This window comes from Mesoplodon mirus (assembly GCF_964341445.2).
Source record: "Mesoplodon mirus genome assembly, chromosome: 5".
NCBI lineage: Eukaryota > Metazoa > Chordata > Mammalia > Artiodactyla > Ziphiidae > Mesoplodon > Mesoplodon mirus.
In genome coordinates, this window is record NC_138980.1 from 48779834 (window position 1) to 48800128 (window position 20295).

The 20295-nt window shown below is 46.9% G+C and overlaps 1 protein-coding gene across 2 annotated transcripts in view; it reads left to right on the top strand.

Annotated features, from left to right (window-relative positions):
- Positions 1 to 20295, top strand: part of ADAM19 (ADAM metallopeptidase domain 19) — an 88591-nt gene that overhangs the window by 27350 nt on the left and 40946 nt on the right. For both annotated transcript variants that reach the window (XM_082623589.1, XM_082623590.1), the window contains exons 4-5: positions 6956 to 7034; positions 12192 to 12268. In XM_082623589.1, coding sequence (XP_082479715.1) covers positions 6956 to 7034; positions 12192 to 12268 — 156 coding nt within the window. The remainder of the gene's footprint in view (positions 1 to 6955; positions 7035 to 12191; positions 12269 to 20295) is intronic.

The following is a 20295-nucleotide window of genomic DNA, read 5'->3' on the forward strand; positions in this document are numbered from 1 at the left end:
CACTACTTACTGAATTTGTTATTTTGTCCCAAATATGGGCAAGCACTAGCCATTACATTAGAATATCATTCTCTGCTTTTCAAAAGCTCTTCCCAATGTCTGCCTGTCCTGGGCATCACCATTTCCAATTGATAGAAAGGGACACTGAGGCTGAGTAGCTTGTGATGTGTATAGTATCACCTTGCTAGTTAAAAAATATGAATATTAAAATTTCTGAATATACCCAAAAGGAGAGAGACTAGTATTATGAACTCTCAGAAGCCCATTATCTTGGTTAACAATTACCAAGTTTTACCACATGTGCACATAGATAGTCCCGGAGAAAATGTTAACAATGATATTTGTAGAAAGAAATACTTTATACTTTGCAAAGATTTCTTTCACATTTGTTTATTTTATTTAGCAAATATTCATAGTCAGACACTCTCCTAACATTGTATAGTAACCCTATGAAGTAGATTCTATTATTTCCCCCATTTTATAGATGAGAAAACTGAGGCACAGAGAGGCTAACCGATTTGCCCAAGTTCACAGAACTCATAAACGTCATAGCTAGTATTTGAATGTATTTTCTCATTTGATCCTCTCAGTGGGGCTGTGAGATCATAATTATCACCCTGTTCATTTTCAGTCTAGGAAAAAGACAGGATTTATGTGGCTCAACTGAAAACAGTTCTCATACAAATACAGATAGTGAGCTTTTGTCAAAGTTTTGTTTAATTAATGGAGGAACCAACAAAATGATAAAACTGGTTTAAAAATTGGATAGATAAGGGAAACATATTTTTTTCAATAGTGAAGAAGGAATGCTGAGATAACGTTGCTAAATTACATACAAAACTGGTTACTATTCTATGGGCAATAAAATCATAACCTTGAGAGTTATCTTTTCTGCTAGATTGAAATCATTTGTATCTCTATTCTATCTTATTAGGTTTTTACAAGTTAACATCTAATTTTACAGGGTTTTACAAGAGCTGCCCTAATTAATTGTAAATAGTCTTTCAAAGCTACATTTCCCCCTATGGAGTCCAAAGAACCTCAGACCTCCCAGAGCCTGTGATTTGACAGTGCTTTTGTATGACATTGAAAGGCATTATGGTGATCTTTTGTCTCATTTCCAGGGTTTGAAGTGACAGTCATCTAGAGAGTAGTGCAGCTGGTGCTCAAACCAAACCTTTCTGAGCCCGGGACTTTCCCTCTAGGCTGTGCTGATATTATCTTTAGATTTTGAGAGAGTGCTTAGGAGGCTAGAAATAAGAAAAAGAATTAAAAATGTTAAAATTGATACAATGGAGAATTCCTAGAGACTGAAAAAGTGTCACCTGGAAAAACTATTAAAAATATAGATTTCTGAGTCCTTCTCTAGAGAATGTAATTCTCAGTGGGGCTGGGATGGGGCCTGGGATTTTATAGTTTTTAACAGCATTTCCGGGTGTTGTATTACTGGGCTGAGTCTCGTTATGACGGCATTGTAAGTATAAGTGATAAATGAAAGAGCCTCATGTTATCACCCGCATGGATGGACAGGGTGAGGGTGAGGCTCCTCCAGAGGAGATAAGAGGGACCAGCAAGGCTGTACCTCCCAAGCATCACCAGTGTATAAATGCCCCCAATACTCCTGAAAGAGCTAGATATGGAGCAAGACCTGGGAGAAGGAGGTGTCAGTAAAAATAGCCACTGGGATGAGCAGAGTGCTGTTTGTTTATGCTGAGCATATCTGGGTAGGGTTGTTTTTCAAGGTAGTTTGGAAATTATCACTTTGTCTTCACTGATTTGCTTATCTGAAGCAGCAGGATGGGGGGATTGGACTCGGGAAGACGTTTTGCAAATTTTAGTCCTGCTGCTTCTTTCTCCCTAGAGGGGGTTTTAGAGAAGCTTAGAGAAGCATTTGAAATTAGTCTGACAGTACATAGTCCTTAAAGGGACGGTTCTGGGTTCGAAGGCTGAGAGCCTTAGGAAAGGTGGGTCAGGGCTGTTGGCGCTGCAGTGTGTTTTGGGGGGTCTGGCTGCATGTACAGTTACCAGGCCACCACGGGCAATTCTGCTGTCCCTCCCTGGAGAGTGACCTTATGTTTTATGTCCAATATTTGGGGGACAGCTTATTTTCCCAGTTGGGATTCAGAAGATTGCTCGAGGACTTTGGGGTCTGGGCAACCTGAGTTTCACGCAAAGTGAGCACTGCAGCGCTGGCTGCTATTAGCATTGGGATGATGTGTGATCTCTGCTTGCCTGTGGGCTTGTGAGCCTTGAGGGCACGGGTGGGAGGCACTGCTTCAGAAATTGCTTTTCCATCAAAGCCAGAAAAAGGAGGGGGCAGGGTGGGAAATCTCGGACAGTCCTTCTCTCTTCCTGGATGCACGTCACTCGCAACTCGTTTCCTGAAAATCCTAGCACGCTCCAGTGGTGAGAGACAGCTTCCTGCAGATCTGCTGAGCCAGCCCCTTGTCAGAGAGGAGATGAGAGCAAGATGTGGTTGGAGAAGGGGTGGCTGGGCTGAGCTGGGCTGCTCAGTGGCCCTGCAGCCCTGTCTCTGAGGGGATAGTGTCTTTGGTGCCGAGAGCAGCGCCAAGGCACCACCAGGGACTGGAGGCATAGATGGGCCTAGCTTGGGGCGACGGGGAGCGTGTGAAAGCAGTGTCTTATGAATCGGTACAATTGCACAGATAGTGGTGATGGGACATAACCCTTCCTTTTGCTTTTAGAAGGAAGGATGACCCTCCTGGCCAACATCCGCAACCGCATTTGGGGAAAGGGTTGTTATTAAAAAAACAAACAAAAAAGCCCCCCGAACGACCCCTGACGTCCTTACATGTCTATCCTCTTTATCCTGCCCTGTGCTTTGCTTACCCCCATGGCTCTTCTCTGCATGTATTCACATCTAAGACCCAGGAGCCTCCTTTTTGGAGCATCGCATGTTCTCAAGGCTGCTGTTATCACTGTCAGAGTGTGCTTTGGACTGCTGCCGGTAGTGCTTTACTTTGATGCTCCTATACCTTCTAATAGAGACAGAGAGGAGAACTGCTTGAAAAGCATGCTCTGGGGCTTCCCTGGTGGCGCAGTGGTTGAGAGGCCGCCTGCCGATGCAGGGGACACGGGTTCATGCCCCCGGTCTGGGAGGATCCCGCATGCCGCGGAGCGGCTGGGCCCGTGAACCATGGCCGCTGAGCCTGCACGTCCGGAGCCTGTGCTCCGCAACGGGAGAGGCCACAGCAGTGAGAGGCCCGCGTACCGCAAAAAAAAAAAAAAAAAAAAGTATGGTCTGGTCCAACAGACTTGGCTTTGAAACCCGGCTCTGACACTGTGCCGTGACAGCTTGGACAAGTTACAGTTCCGAGGTTGCAATGTCCTCATAGGCATGTTGTGAGGTGAAATGCTTTCTCACTTAAAGGCATGTGAACTATTTTGATTGCAACTTTTCAGGGTTTCTTAAGCTCAGAATGATCCAGGGTGTGGTGGAGGTAGAAGGGTGATGGAGGCTTGGGTAGTGAGACACGTGGATATTTTTGAAGTTTGCCTGCTTTAAAAGTATGTTGAGAACTTGTGGTCTAGGGTGGTGGTTCTGCCCGAGAATCACTCAGAGAGTTATTACAACAATAGATGGTTGGGCTCCAACCACAGAGTTTCTGTGTGCAAGGACGTTTGCAGTGGGGCCTGGCAATCTGCATATATATATATATATATATATATATATATATTTTTTTTTTTTTTTTTTTTTTTTACAATTTGCATTTTTAACTAGTTCCTAGGTAATGCTAATGCTGCTGGTCCTGAAAAGGGCAGTTAGGTGGAAGAGGGAGCAGACTGTTTCTTGTGGATTCAGCAGACAAGAATGAGGCCAGTGGGTGCCGGTTACAGAGAGAGGTAGCTTTTGGTTCAGTGTAAGAACTTTCTCTAACTATTATATGTGGTCAGAAATGGGGTGGGTGGTCTCAGGAGCTCCCTGTCACTGGAGATGTCCAGTGCCGAATGGCCATCTGGCAGATTCCTACACAAGGTAGAAGATCCGTTTGTTCGTTCATCTATTCATTCATCCACTTTTTCAAAGAATAAACCTGCCTGGTACTAGGAGCCGGGAGAAGCACTGAACAAGGCAGCCGTGCTCCCTGCTCTTAGGGAGTCCACAGTCTAGTGAGTTTGGCTTAATGATTCCTGAGGTCCCTCTCAGCACTGAGGCTCTGAGAGTCCTATGATGACAGTGGCAGAACCTCAGAATAAGAAGGTGCAGAAAGATGCTTACCCTGCTGAGGATGTGGGGCCAAGAACCGACAAGAATGTGGACTCCTCTGAGGTTCAATCTGGATTGCTCTCTTTGGAGCATCTTGGTGTCACTGGATGAATATTTTCCCCCCTAAGACTCAGAAGAGGCTGAGGGTGTATTTTCCAGGAGTGCATTACTGTGGGAAAACTCACGTCTCCCTACCGTCATCCGGGATGGACTATTAAATTCTGAACTCCTGACTCGCCGTCCATTATGCAGTCTGTGAAAGCAGACCAAGGAAATGGGCTGCAGGAATGAGCTCATTGTTTTTTCACCTCTCTCAAGTGATATGCTGGGGAGTTAATGGCTGGGGGGAATTGAAAGCAAATAGGTAAATTCCATCCATTTTTCTGGGTTCTTCCCATCATAATCCCTGTTGAAAGCAATAATGATAATCACTAACCTTTACTGAGCTCCACTCTGAGCCAGGACTGGTTTTAAGCTCTTTTCATGCATTAGGTTATTTTACTCAGATGACAACCCTGTCAAGTAGAAGGGATTTTGCAGAAGAGGAAACAAAGGTTTGGAGAGGTAGAACAACTCGCTCATGGCCATAGAGACAGTAGATGTCAAAACTGGCACTGAAACTTAGTCTCTCAGACTCCAGACCATGTTCTAAGCTCCCAGTATGCTCAACGACTCACTCATTCATTCATTCAGAAATTAACACATTCTTTCACTGAGTACGTGTTAAACACCAGTATGTACTGGTGAGCAAAACAGCTTGGCCTCTGTCCTCCTGGGGTTTACAGTTTATCTCGCCCAGACAAGTGGGTGACTCTTCCCTTCGATCCTTGACTGGTTAGATGCTAAGGAGAAAGAGAAAGGGAGACAGAATCTGGCAAGTTAGCTACTGACCCAAACTTTCCATGTGAATTGGAGTTTCTCTACACAAGCTGGGTTTTCTGTTTTGCTTTGTTTTTACATCTCCCTGTTGGGTTTCTTTTCTTCTTGTCCAAGACAGCACGTTGAAGGGCTTGACATAGTGCAAGAGACAACCCTTGTGGCATTTGCCTTCTGACTGCACTCTGTGGGTGGAGGGGAATCTGAGAGTCTGGAGTCCCGGAACTTAGAGCTGGAAGTGACTCCGAGAGACTCTGGAGATCCTCTTCAATGACCCTCTCTTGTGGGAAATATCACCTCTTACAAAACCAGGGTGGTCCCTGCAGGTCCCTTTGGCTTTCTATGCTGGCCTCAGCTTGTATCTTCTCATTTAAAAAGCAGTTTCAAATTAGATTTTCCGTTTTCAGAATAAATACATGATAATTATTCTTCAAGATCAACCAGTTTTTCAGAAATATTATACAACTTACATTGTGAACATGTTCTGTAATTCCCTGAGATCACCACCATTAATGATGGGTGTGCCCTCCTCCACCTGTTGTCGATGCATGCACTAGTGTGTACTGCTGTTACTTTTTCATTCAAAGGGATTTAAAAAGTACATATTCCTGAAATTTATTGTCTTTATATAACTCCATTTTAGACATCTTTCCACATTAGTAGATATAGATCCACTTAATTCTTTTTTTGTTAGACTCCAATTTTTAATGGTGCCTTCCATTACAAACTTTGCCCCCTGACCTCGACTTTCTTTAGATTCATTCTGCTTTTAATGTGGCTGAGCTAGTTGAAGCATCCATTTGGCTCTTTTGTCTTTTAACTTTCAGGGAAATTCTAAAAGCCTTATTTGAGGTCACCTTGCCTTTGGTGAAGGATTCTTTTTTTTTCTTTCCCTTTTTTTTTTTCTTTTTTGCGTACGCGGGCCTCTCACTGCTGTGGCCTCTCCTGTTGCGGAGCACAGGCTCCGGACGCGCAGGTCCAGCGGCCATGGCTCACGGGCCCAGCCGCTCCGCGGCATGTGGGATCTTCCTGGACCGGGGCACGAACCCGCATCCCCTGCATCGGCAGGCGGACTCTCAACCACTGCGCCACCAGGGAAGCCCTGGTGAGGGATTCTTAACATCAGCTGCAAGAGGTCTGTGGCAAGAGAGAAACCAATGTCCAATTTTAGGAAAGAAAAAACAATATTGGAAGGGTAACACATAAAACTACCAGGTCTCAGCAGATCTGAACCACTAGGTCTCAGAAAAGATGGGCAAAGGAAACTCCTGGAACCCATGCAGCAGGAACACAGGAGCAGATGAATAGCTCCCATTTGTTAAGTTCTTGCAGCATTGCTCTATTGACTTGGCTTGCGCCGAGGGCCACGCTTGGCCAAGGCCAGGTAGGATATCTTGATTGACAGTCTTACCAAAACATGCAACGGGGAAGAGGGATCCCCTTAAAGAAAAATTGGTGTGCTGATACCAAAAGTTGGTGGATACGCTGGAGAAATAATCAGTCAAGGTACACAATAGGGTCCATAGACCCTGGGAATTTTTGTGAATGTGTTTGCACATGTATTTTCCCAGGACCCAGCACAAGTTAAGATCTAAGATGACAGCTTTTGTGGTCAACTCTATCTGGTTGTGGCTGACTTAAGCAATGATCCCAATGAACACAAAGTTCATAACAAACTTCACTCTGTTTTTCTTTTTATTCCTTGAGCCGTTCCATGGGACTGCCTAGTTCCTTCTGTGTAGAGACTCTTGGGGTGGCTCTACCAAGTTTAGTTAGAATCACTGGCTGCTGTTCCCAGGACGGTGAAGTCCATCATCTAAGGAGACAAATGCCTGTTTTTATTCTTTTCAGGCACCTTTTTGCTCCAGCCTACACAGAAACCCATTATACTCCAAGTGGCAGCCCTCGAACCACCACCCTGAAATCCGAGGTAAGTTCAGGTCAATATCTATCAAGCAGCTGCCCTATCCCAGACCCACCCCCTAGGAAGTGAGGAGATGCTCAGTGGAGACAGTCCCTCCCCTGAAGGAATTGTTTCCCTGACTGAGACCCAGGGAGTGAGCAGGAGACACGAAATATGAATTTGTTGTTTCGTAAGCATACCCTCCCCCTTTGCTGGCTAAAATGGTGAAACAAACAATATTTTAAGCAAGTTGCATCTGATTAAAGTTTATATAAATCATTGTGAAGCATACATTTTCTTTGCTTTATGTTAATTACCCACATACTAACAAAAGTTTAAGTAAGAGAAATGATATACTGGTAATCCTGTCATCTCATCCAATCAGGTGTTAGTTTTTTTTTCATATGGACATGTAAGATTTTGTAGTCTACCTTTTAATGTGGTTTTAGGATGCAAAGATTTTCTTATTTTGCTGCTATCTTCATATTGGGTACTTTTCCCCTCAAAGTTGAGTCTGGCTGTTTGCGCAGAGATTCGTCATTTAAAAAATGGTGTTTCGGTTTTAGTCTTTTAGTTTGCTCCACCACACCATTTGGTCACTGGTGGACATTTAAGGTCATGAATCACACACATTTCATGGTTTGGTAGCTTTTCCTACAGGGGACCTTTTAGAATTTGTAGGATTAGAGTGGTGGTTCTCAACTAGGAGTGATTTTGGTTTAAATCATTTCTTTTTTTTTTTTTTTTTTGCAGTACACGGGCCTCTCACTGTTGTGGCCTCTTCCGTTGTGGAGCACAGGCTCCAGACGTGCAGGCTCAGTGGCCATGGCTCATGGGGCCAGCCGCTCCGCGGCATGTGGGATCTTCCCGGACTGGGGCATGAACCCATGTCCCTTGTATTGGCAGGCAGACTCTCAACCACTGCACCACCAGGGAAGCCCCTAAATCATTTCTTTTCCTTAAATTTTTGTTAAATATGTTGGTAATGAACATAAAGCAAAGGAAATATGCTTCATGATGATTTATACCAGTTTTAATCAGGTGCAATTACCCTAAAATATTCTATTTGTCTCTTTGACGGTTTTAGACAACAAAGGAGGGGACCCTTGGCAATTTGTGGGCACAGTTTGGGTTATCATGACTGGGAGGTGGATGCTACTGGCATCTGGTGGGTAGGGATGCTGCTAATTACCCTACAATGCACAGGCCAGTCCTCCACAGCAGAGAATTATCTGGCCTCAAATGTCAGTAGTGCCCAAGTTGAGACATTCTGGACTTGAGTGACCCTTCTGAGACTCTGTGCCAAAGAGCAGGGGTGAAGGAGAAGGGAAGGAGCAGTCTTTTGCCTTTGGGGCCGGATGTCACAGGCTTTTGTGTGTTCGTATCGGGGGGGTGTGGTGTGTAGGCAGCATGATGGGCTCCTCCCACAGCTTCCCATGACCCTGAGATTCCCACGTGATCCAGTCCCTACAGTAGCCCTGCCGGGAGTGCAAAAGCCTAGAAGACAATGACAGCCACTAACAGTTGTTAGCAGCACAGATGAGTTTTATCAGATCACCCTTGAATGAGGAGAGGGACACAGGACAGTTAGGTTTCCATGGGTCTAAGAGGTCTGTAGTAACTCGGTAGCTGAGGGGCTATGTTGGATTGTTGGGTGTGGAGATCAGTGCTGCCTTCTTCACCAAGACCTTCCTGGGCGGGGTGGGGGGAAGGAGTGTCTGGTGCCCACGGGAGGCAAGTAGGCTCTGTCTTCTCATCTCTGGGAAGGCTGGCCAGCTGTGGTTCCACACCTTCTTCAAGGCCCCTTGGTTGACACGTCTTCCTCCCTTGAGACTTACGTTCTCTGTCTCCAGCGAGGTGGGGAAGGGACAGACATGCCTCAAAAGCCCCTCGCCGTTATGACCTCACAAAGCACCCTCCTCTGGGTTTGGCTTCTGCACTTCTGTGCTGAAGAATGGGTCTCAGTGCTCCGAGTTTGCCATGAGCTCATGCTTCCTGCTACGAAAGCCCCCTCAGGGTGGCCCCCTCAGGCTGAGAGGCTGGGAAGGAATGCGATGACTTCATGGCTGTTGTGTACTTGTTCTTTGTGCTCTCAGGGTTAGGCAGAGATGTTGTGAGGGCCTTTGAGAAACAGAGGACAGTGAGAGAACTTGCCCTCCCTCCCAGAGAGCCCCTCCCTCCCGAAGGTCTTCCTGAAGGTTGACTGAAGCACAGAAGCACATCTCTGCCTGAAGCATGGGATGCCTCTTTGTTTTCTTACATCCCCTACTCCTAGGCTCTGGCAAAGCCCCCACCCAGCCCCAGGGGGCTTCCAGGCAGCTTTCTTACTTGGGAGCTGAAGACTCAAAGAGAAATGGGAATGGAATAAACCACTTAGCTTCGCTTGACCCAAAGGTTGCGGATCACACTCTCCTACCAAACTTGGCCAGGGGTAGTGGGAGTTGTGGGAACCTTATCCAACCCATTGCTGGGCCTGTGGGCTCCAGCCTTGATCTAGGTCAGATCACTGGGGGAATGGTCTGTGAGTGTGTTCCAGTAGCACGAGTTGCAGAGTTTGGGGTCTGAAGCCAGGGTTTTAGTCTTGGCTTTAACTAGCTGTGTGACCTGAAAAACCCTTTTGACCACACTAGTGTTGAGTTTCCTCATCTGAAAATTGGATATGCTAAGATCTGACTCTCAGGGCTGTGGAAGGGTAAGATGAATCACTGATTTTTATGGGAATTTATAAACATCTCTTCCAACGCCACATCTTACAGATGAGGAAATGGAGGGGAGAAGAGAAAAAGGAACATGCCGAAGTCGAGATGACCAGTGAGAGGCAGGGCTTAGACCAGTACCTCCATCTCCGCTGGTGCTGGAAGATAACAGAGCTTTGACAAATTACGTTCCATGCACTTTGCTGGGTCTGCTTTTGCTAAGAGAGACAGAGCCTGGAGTCTGAAGTCAGGCTGCTGGGGTTTGAATCTCCACTTTGCCGTGTGGCCCTGTGAATGACCTAAAACCTCTCCAGCTTTTAGTTCCCCCTTTTAAAAAATGAGACTAAGAGTATCTACCTCATAAGGCTATGATCAGAATTAAAGGGAAAAGAATCATGTAAATTGTTTATCCAGGAGCAAGAGCTGGGTAGATGTTAGCTCTTACTGTTAATAACAGTGAGTGGCCGGCATTATTATCACATGCGGTGATGTGTGTGACAGCCCTTTGTAAGGTGTGTTGCACTATACTCATGCCTAGAGTTGAGCAGAGGGTGGAACCAGAGAATGTAGACGAATGGGTTAGCTGCCTCCTGGGTCACAGGCCTGCGTGCTGGGGACCAAGGAACAACCACAATCAAGTGTGGTCCTGGTGATGGATCACTCGGACTGTTGTTACGTAGGTGAATGCCAGAGATTCCTGATTGGCCCTGCTCAGGCCCAGGACATTGGTGGGGAAAGATTAAGCTTCTGTGTCTGCAACTACACAGTTTACCTCCTTCTTAAGACCTTCTTAAGAACCTGGCTCTGCCCTGGAGATTTTACCTTCTTTCTCTTCGGACCAGCTTATCTCTTTTGACCTTTTGGGAAGAAGCTTGTAGGAATGTGTCCCTTGTTATCACCCGTTGGTGTGCTGGGAACAGTCCTGGTTTGTGTCTGTCTGTCTGGTTTAGCACTTTATCACTCTCAACAGGGTCCTGGTTTGCCTCATAAATGCTCTGGCTACCCTACTTATCAAACACTCTGCTGGCACCTCAAACTTTATTTCAAGCCATTCTTCATGATTTGTAATTATCTTTGTATGGCTTTTAAACTAATATTGGCTCTCACAAGACCATAAGTCCTACGAAGGCTGGAGCTGTGTCTGTTGCTCACTGTTGTGTCTCGGGGCCTAGTCCTGGGCCTAGCACATAGTGGTTTGTAGCCATGAGGAATCCAGCCAGGTTGGGAAGACCAGATGGCCGTGAGATGCCCTGGCTAGAGAGCAGCAGCAGATCTGCAAGCGTCTAGGGACACGGGTGCCAAATCAAGTCTGCTCCAGGCGCGTAGGGATTCAAGGGGGGCAGGGAAGATGGGGGATAGATCAGTTTCCTAGAGCCACTGTAACTAAGTGCCATCAACTTGGAGGTTTAAAACAACAGAAATGTGTTCTCTCATAGTTCTGAAGGCTAGAAGTCCAAAATCAAGGTTATGCTCACTCTGTCATCTCTAGGGAAGGATCCTTCCTTGCCTCTTCCAGCTTCTAGTGGCTCCTGGCCATGCTTGGTGCTTCTTGGCTTCTAGTTTTGTCTAACCTCTGCCTCCATCTACACATGGCCTTTTTCTTTGTGTGTGTGTGTGTGTCTCTCTGTGTCCTCTCTTCTTTTTATAAGAATACTAGTTCAGTATGGCCTCATCTTAATTTAATTACATCTGTAAAGACCCTATTCCAAATAAGATCACATTCTGAGGTTCTGAATTTTGCGGGGGGACACTGTTCAGTCCTTATGGGGGGTCAAGGATGTGTGAGTCTAGTGGGGAGGCAGGCTTTTGAGAAGCCGGTGTTTCCTGTGGCCAGCATCACGTCACAGAAAGAGATCTGAGGGACTTCCCTGGTGGCGCAGGGGTTAAGAATCCGCCTGCCAATGCAGGGGACACGGGTTCGAGCCCTGCTCCGGGAAGATCCCCCATGCCGCAGAGCAACTAAGCCCGTGCGCCACAACTACTGAGCCCGCGCTCTAGAGCCTGCGAGCCACAACTACTGAGCCCACGTGCCTAGAGCCTGTGCTCCGCAATAAGAGAAACCACCACAATGAGAAGCCTGTGCACCGCAACGAAGAGTAGCCCCCGCTCGCCGCAACTAGAGAAAGCCCGCGCGCGGCAGTGAAGACCCAACGCAGCCAAAAATTAATAAATAAACTGTTTCTCTGGAAAAAATTTTAAAAAAAGAGAGATCTGAAATCCTGGGTTCTCCAGCTAGCAGTGAGACCTGCGGCAAATCTCTTTGCTCCTCTGAGCCTTAGCTTCTTCATCTTTTCAGTGAGGATGTTGGCATCCACCCTGTCCCATCGCCCAGGAACATTGCGAGGGTCAAATAAAATGGTGGCTTAGAAAGCTCTTTGCAGATTGTAGGCTTAGGGTAGGTATATAATCATCCCTGACTTTACGAGACACTAACATTGCCATGCTTATCAGTATCCTGTGGTCTGACCACCCGCTTTCTCCATGCTAGGATCACTGCTTTTACCATGGGACAGTGAGGAAGGCAGAACAGTCCAGTGTCACACTCAGCACCTGCCGGGGAATGAGGTAAGAGGCCCTGACAGTGCTGGGGGTTGCGGGGGGGCACCTGAGACTCTCCCCAGGAATGGAATTTTTTAAGCTAAGCGGGGCTGGCCTTGGGCAGGGACTTTGAGAAGCTGTCTATTGAGAATGTATGCAAGCCAGCTCTGAGAAGGGCTGAGCTTGGGAGGGACAAGGGAAATAATCCTTTGATGATGATGATGGTAAAAACAATAATGTTAATAATAGATAACCCACAGATTCACTGGGGATTGAGCGTACTCTTTCCTGAGGAGCTTGAGGTTTTATTATTATTTAGGTATGGTGAAGCCAACAGAGCAGGAGACAACTGCCATCGAAAAGACACTTTATTGTACTCAAGATCCCAGGAGGAGGGGCATGCCATGCTGGGGCTGGGGCACAGGGCAGCACAGGGGTCAGTCAGGAGGCAGAGGGGGGAGAGGGAATGTGGGCAGGAGTCTTTATTGTGGTTTCTGTGGAAAGGAACAGGAAAGGCAGGGTAAGCAGGCTTAGGATTGGCTAGTTTGAATCATTTTTGTGGGATCTGGGGCATGGGGCTGTCCCTAGTTGTCTGGTACCTGGCCCTGGGGTGAACAGGCCCAGGGGGGTGGGCAGCCCAGAGAGTAAGAAGCCCATTGGAAAGGCATATTGTGCTCACTGGTGAGTTACCATCTGTAGGAATTGGCTAACCCTGGGGGCGGGAGCAAGGTCCCAGTGTCAAAGCACCAGGATATAGGAAATAAAAGACATGGTTCATACACTTGAAGTTGATGAATTTGAGCATTTATTCCCACTTCTCCTTTGCTCTTCTCTGGTAAAAGTGCTTATAGGTGGCAAAAAAGGAAATAGGCAGCTAGTGAAAAGAGCAGGAAGAGAAGGGAGAAGCAAGGATAATCTTCAAGACAGAAAATGAACTGAAAAGTTCCAACGAGGGGGCATGTTGGAAAGAGAGTGACTCCATTCTCTGAGCCAGACGACCTGGCTTTGAGCAAGTAGCAGTTGACCAGAGGGGTGACCTTGGGCCTTGATGGTCTCTTTTGTAAGATGTGGATATGGGAAATATATATCTGTCGTGTTGTGAGGATTGCACGTGCTAATAGATATCTAACGTTTAGAACTGGCCAGTATATACAAGCACTCAGTCACCTCCCAGACCCGTGCTTCCCGGGCGGGGCCCACAGAGGGGCACCATCAGCATCACCTGGGAGCTTGTTCAAAGTGTAGTATCTGAGGTCCCACCCAGACCTACTGGATTGTAACCTGTATTTTTACCAAGATCCCCAGGTGATATGTGTGCACGTTATAGTTTATACCTGAGAATATGTGTTCCTTGAGAATATGAATTCTATCTCAATATCTGTTTCTCTCCTCCAGCCTACCCTGGTGCTTTGCATATAGTAGCATCTATACATGTATGTTGGAGTAATAAAAATCATTTATTTAGACTCTTCCCACCCTCCCCTCCTTTTGGAAAAGAGATGATGATCTGAAAAACCTGTGTTCTAATTGCCTATACTAATTGCCTGGGTTTTAATTACCTATACTATGTGGTACCTATACCCAGTGTGTTGATAACCTAGCTCTATGAAAACAAAAAGAAAAAAAAGCACTGATATGTAGCATCTGCCAGTATGCTGGTAAAAATATTCCCACCATGACCAATTCGAAGCTATCAACATGATTTTACTGAAGGCAGCATTGGGCAGATACGCACACGTTGGCCCTCATGAGCCAGTAGGAGGTGTTTCCACTGTGTACCCTTCCTCTCTCTTGATTGATTGAGCCAATGATTGTTTCTTTCATTCAGCAAATTAACACTGGGTGTCTGCTCTATGCCCATGCCCTACACGGGTGGAGGGAAGACAGGCATATAAAAGTAATTTCCTGAGCCCTCAGTTTCTCATCTGTAAAGTGGGCACGGATGATAGGCATGGTAGAGAATGTTAAGTGCCGTGTTAACGCTACAGCATGCAGACGGGATTATTGTCATCTTATAGCAATGAAACCATGCTAAGACTCACCCAGGCTCACATGCCAATGTGAGGCCCATCATGCTGCAGATCCCACGTGTTTGTTTATAAATCGAGCCATGTCTCATCTGTAAGGCTTCATGGTGAGTCGGCCGGAGGGAATTAGGCAGGAAACAAGCTTTGGCTGGGAGGCCATAACAGAGACCCCAAATCCCCTGCTCAAGTGACCTATTTGAACCTAGCCAGCTGGCCTTCCAGTGGTGTTTACAGGCCCAGCCATCTGCAGTCTGCAAGTGAACAACATCTGTCCCAAGGAGGAGGAAAGGGAACATGCAGGTGTGACTTGCTTCTCTCTGCCTATGCCTCTGTCCTCTTGGTCTGGGGCAGTGGGAATTTGGCTTGGCCTCTCGTACATCATTCCCACAGCTGTGCTGATAGGGGGAAACTGGGTGAGCCGTCCATGTGTTTCTATTTTGCACGCTTCCCTTTTATGGGGTCCACCCACCTTATTTTCCCAGCCTTCTCACTACACACCTTAAGAAACCAAGGGTGTCTGTGGGCCCGACTGATTTAAGAGCTGGAGACGCATGGCAGATGGCTCCATTCAGACTCTGGAGTAGGAGCAGCTGTAGCAGCAGCAGGCTTCAAACCCTCGTAACACTCAAGTCGCCCCCCACTAAGGCTCATAAAGTGATGCTGCAATGGAAAATCTCCATAGCAATTGTGCTTCTCTCCTGGAAACATGCTCTTTGTGATTGGAGAAAATAGGTAGGATTTATACCAAGTGGGATCTTCAGGCTGATGATACAAATACAGAGGAATCCAGCTGAGTTTCTAGATTGTTGCTGGGCATCCTCTTCTCTCCAAAGCAGTTCTTTAGGCTAATTTAATTGAAGAGGTAATCCGGGATCATAGTAAAAATACATTCAAATAATACAAGAGCGTACAATGAAAGAGTACGCTTCCTGTTTCCCGAATCCCCCCTCCCCAGTGGCAGCCGCTGTTACCAGTTTCTTGTGTATCCTTTTAGAAATATTCCTTCCAAAAAGGAACATGGATATGTAATATAATGCTCTGTAATCTTGTTTAGGCCACTGACTCCTTTGAGAATAGAGTGGCAGCTCTGGAAATTTATAAACTACACCAATGAAAAGATGTGGCACACCATTTCCTAGGGATGTTTAGTGTCCATACTCCCCAAGCCTGTCTCTTATGAAGGACTCACCTAAATGTCCTATACAATGTCTTGCATGCGCAAATGCTTTGCAAATTAACATAAAGTATAAATTTTAGGAGCAATGATTATTTGTGAAGAAATCTAGACATTACTGGGTTGAGGTGTCCTTGACTGAACCTGTGGGATTTGGCAGACACTGGGCATGCGTGTACGTGTGTGTGTGCGTGCACACGTGTGTCCAACTCACTGTCTATCAGCAGGAGAGGTATTGATTGCAGTAAAAACATTTTTTTTGACCTGATTGTTCACCTTATTTGTAAAGAAAATGCTATTGAAGATTATCATTACGTAACTAATGAGTGTGCTAAACATCCAAATAATACTGGAGCATAAAACTAAAAGAAGTGAAAATTCTTTATCCTGTCCTGCCATTTCAATCAATCTCATTCCCCATCTGTAATCTGTTGGGGAGTATACATAATTGAAATACATAATTATGTGTATATATGATTTTTTAATCCAAGGGAGATTGGTTATAGGGTTATACATACCATTCTATAACTGGTTTTTTTCTTTTTCCAATTTAACATTATGTCGTAGGCACACATAGATCTAGCTCATTCTTTTAATGGCTCTATAGTATCTTAAGTACTAATGTCTGGCAAGTTTAATTACATAGAAAGTCTTTCAAAGACATACAGTAGATCACCTGTAGTCATCTATTTGATGCATCACTCTTATAGCAGATCTGTCCTCAAAACCCTGGGGCCCATACTCACTGTGGTTATACCTTACCCCAGGTCCCTGGACTCAAGACTCTGTGGGAGAGAGAGGATATGAAATTAAGAGTGAGCACAGGAGGATGTGTGTGAACGTTATGTGATGGCTTAGAAGGAGCTCACAATTTAGAGTCAAGCGACCTGAGTTTCTCTGGCTCCATACCTCCCGGCTGTATGATCTCTGAGCTTTCCTCCCCCTGTTTCATTTCATTTCCTCCTTGTCTTTGCCTTGGCCAGCTCAGCTCTCTAGATGGTGCCCACGGAGCAGGGGGCTGCTGAGTCCTGAGTGGGGGGCTGAGGGTGGTGTCATGGCTCCGCCCGTGAGTAAGGAGCCTGGATGTCAGGAGACCTGGGATCTGCCCCCAGCTCTAACAGTAGCTCACTAGGTGACCTTGGGCAAGTTCCTACTTCTCTGGGCTTTGCTTCCTCTTATCTAAGAAAGCAGGGTAGACAAGACCATGGAAAGGACTCTCCAGTGTCGAAATTTCTGTGCTGCAGAGAGAGTGGGCAGAGTTTCCAGGAGGCGGGGCGCCCGGGACAGAAGGAGCCAGTCCATGCCTATCTGCTCTTTTGCCAAGGAGAGGCGTGGCCCTTTCCCGTTTGAATACCTGGCCTTCCTTCTGCAGGACAGATAAGAAATGCTACCTCTGTGTCAAGCATAGAGTAAGCCCTCACAGGGCAGCATCATGTTGTGTCAGGTATAGATTCTGGAGCCAGGCAGTTCCTGGTACAAAACCTGACAGGTTGCTTCAGTTCCCTAGCATCAGTTTTCTCACCTGTAAAATGGGAGCAACAATAGTGACATCATTGATGGATTTACATGAGGTGATGAGTGCAACTTCCTTGAGATCAGGGACTTTTTTTTTGTTTTCCTATCATGCTGCATCCCCGGTGCCTAGAACTGTTCCTGGCACACAGTAGGTGCTCAATACATATGTGCTGAATGGCTACTGAATAAGATGCCTTGTACCCTGCCTTGTGTATCATACATGCTCAATGACTATTAGCTATCCTTTTTAAATATTACCCTAATTGTTAGTAAACATTGCCTCTTACTTCAGTCAACTATCATAGCAGCCCTGTGAGAGGGACAGCTTTGTTGAGTAACTTAGCCCAAAGCTAGCAGACAGCAGAGCCAGAATTTGAATCCAGGTGTGTCCCACTCCCGAGCCCATGCTGTCCACTTGTGGCTTGCCACCCCATCCCAGAGGGACCACATCACCCGTGTGACCACGTCACCTCTGTGCTGCCTTTGAAGCTCCCTGTAACTCCTTCTCACTTGCATGCAGATTTGGGGGGAAGGAAAGAAGTGTGACAGAGTGATTACCTCTTAGGGCAGCTCTGGATATAGGTGTGTACGGTGTGTCCCCTTGGGTTCAGCTCTAAATGACAAATTCCTAAGAAGCAGTTCTTGCCTAGTTCCTGGAAGGATGCATTTGAGCAAGTCCTGTAGTCATTCAGGGGTTAAACCTGCTGCCTGCCTGGCCTGCCCTGCCCTGCCAGGGTTCCTCTGTACAATTTCATTTGTACCAAGCTCTCAACAATGAATAGCGTGTGAGGTCCTGGCCACCCAACCTCATGGGTCCCCCTCCGGCGCCACCCCCACCCCCCCACCCCCCACCCCCCGCCGCTAAGCTCTGCCAGTGCTTACATTCAGCAAATTAGATCAACTGAGACACTTAGAAGGAGAAATGACTGGTGAGTGTTCAGGGGAGGGCAGCTAGCAGGGCTTGGGATTGGTGACAGGGAAGGGCCCTGGGAAGTAGATTCTCACAAATCCCCCCACTCTCAAAGCTGGTGGGCTTCGCTGTGACATGCTAGGGCTTGTGCCAGCCTCTCCTCCATCCCCAGGCAGTCGGGAAGGTGACAACTGTGACACAGGCACATTACCAGCAGCCACAGCAGGGGCAGGGGAGGGTAGCGGCCGCAGAGTCCTGTTGCTGGAAGGACCTTCAATGTCCTTCTGAGCTTGTGTTTCTCCAGTTATAATCTGCCCACTCCCTGGAACAGAATTGCTTAGAGCTCTGTGAAAAGACAGGCCCCTGCCAGAGGCTGGGCTCCAGGTCAAGGTTCCTGAGTGTGGCTGTGCAGGGGATTACTATGGGACTTGTTCACTTGCTCAGGCCTACAGAATCTGCATCTCCTAGGTGGGGCCTGGACATCTCCATTTTTACTACACCCTGTAGAATATTCTAATGGATAGATCTGGGAGATTTGATCCTAAGATCTCTGACCCCTAGGTTTGGAACTCACTGATAGAGGCAGATAGCATAGAGGTTAAGGGCATGGGGTCCAGAGCCTGCCGGACCTTAAATCTTTGGCCCCAGCATACCCATGAGAGCTTGTTATTTAATCTCTCTGGAGCTCAGTTTCCTTATCTATAAAATGGGACCCATGATGGTGCTTTACAGCACTGATGTAAGAATGAAATAAGAATGAAGATTATAAGCACAGTGCCTGACATATAGTTAACTCTCAAAAAACGGTGTCTAAAAATGAGAAATAGACAGACTGCCTCTCCCAGTTGGTGTCTCACTTCAGACAGCCCAGTTGGGTAATGGCCAATCACGCCTCAGAGGAGAGTTGCTGATTCTTGTCACTTATAGCTACTCTACAGGGCTCTGGTGACAGAGGCAGTGTGAGGTCATGGTTAAGGTCTTGGGACCTAGATGCTTAGGTTTTTACTGCCTGTGTGACTTTGGTCAGTTGATTAACCTCGCTGAGCCTTAGTTTTCTCGTTTGTAAAATGAGGATAATATTTGTAAGGGTCATAGAAGTTGGTGTGAATAATAAAATACTCGGCACAGTGCCTGGTCCATAGCAAAGACTCAGTAGTTTATAACCACCATGATTGTTGTTCACTGTGCACCAAACTTCTGTGTTGTCTCTGTCCTATTCGGCCTAGAGGCTTATTCAAGTGATGCCTGGTCAGCTACACTGGAACTTTCCATCCACTGGGTGTTATCTCCACAGCCACAACCCAGTGCACACAAAGCCATCTGCTGGTTTGTGGTGAAGCACTCTGCTTCCAGTGTTTGTAGCCATTGGGGGAAACTGAGGTGACGGGGAGGGGCCTTGGTCAGCCAAGATGAGAAGATAGCTTGAGAACAGGATGCCCACAGCAGCTCTGCCCTCTGCCCTTTCCCGTCTGGACTCAGGAGCGGATGTGACCCTTGCTGTTTGCTCCACTCTCACCCCCAGCTGCACAGGCAGCCCATTGGGTGTCCTGCCGGGGGGCTGGTCTGGGATTGCTGCGTCAGCCTGGGTGAGGTAGCCGGGAAGTCGTCAGGCTCCCTGGCACCGGAATGAGGTCAACCAGGGATGGATTCCAGGAAGGACTGTTGCTGATCAGGGCCTGGCGCTGTCTCTCCTGAGAGCGTCGCAGGCTCTTCCCAAAGGGCAAAACCTGGGCGGGGACCCGGAGGTGTTAGGGGCAGGGATGGAAGCCGAGACAGCCAAAGAGAGGTCCTCCTGCCAGTTTGGAGTGGCAAAGACTGACTTGGCTACACTTTACCTTTTGAAATTTCTGGATGGATCGAGCCTGAGGTTTTGGAGCACATGAAATGCTGTGGACTCCCTGGGGTACATTGCTGGGATCTTCCTTCCCCAGGGCCCTGATAACATTCCCTTGCTCTAGTTTTCATCTCACAGTGTCAAGGATGGCAAATACCTGCTACGGGGGCCTCTTATTGGTGATAGTGATTGACAGTAAGCTGTGCACTCTTTCTCACCGAGTCCAGATAAAGCGCCCAGAAGACTCATTGCTGTAACACCCCAAGCAGCAGCATCCAACATCAGTGTTCAGGGCGATGGAAGCTTTTTGCCTTCTCTGTTAACATACTGTAGTCATTTATTCCCGTGTTCAGACTCTAAGCTCCGTGAGGGCAGGCATCTTGTCTGTCCTGTTCACTAGTCCATCCTCAGCAACTGGCACGATGCCTGGCACATAGCAGCAGCTCAGGAAGTATTTGTGGAATGAATGTCTGTCCTCCAATGGAATGTGAATTACACAAGGACAGGGATTATGTCTAGATTACATCTAATACAGAGTAAGGGTTCAATGAATGAAAAAATATAATGAATGAACGCACATCTTTATTCTGAGTT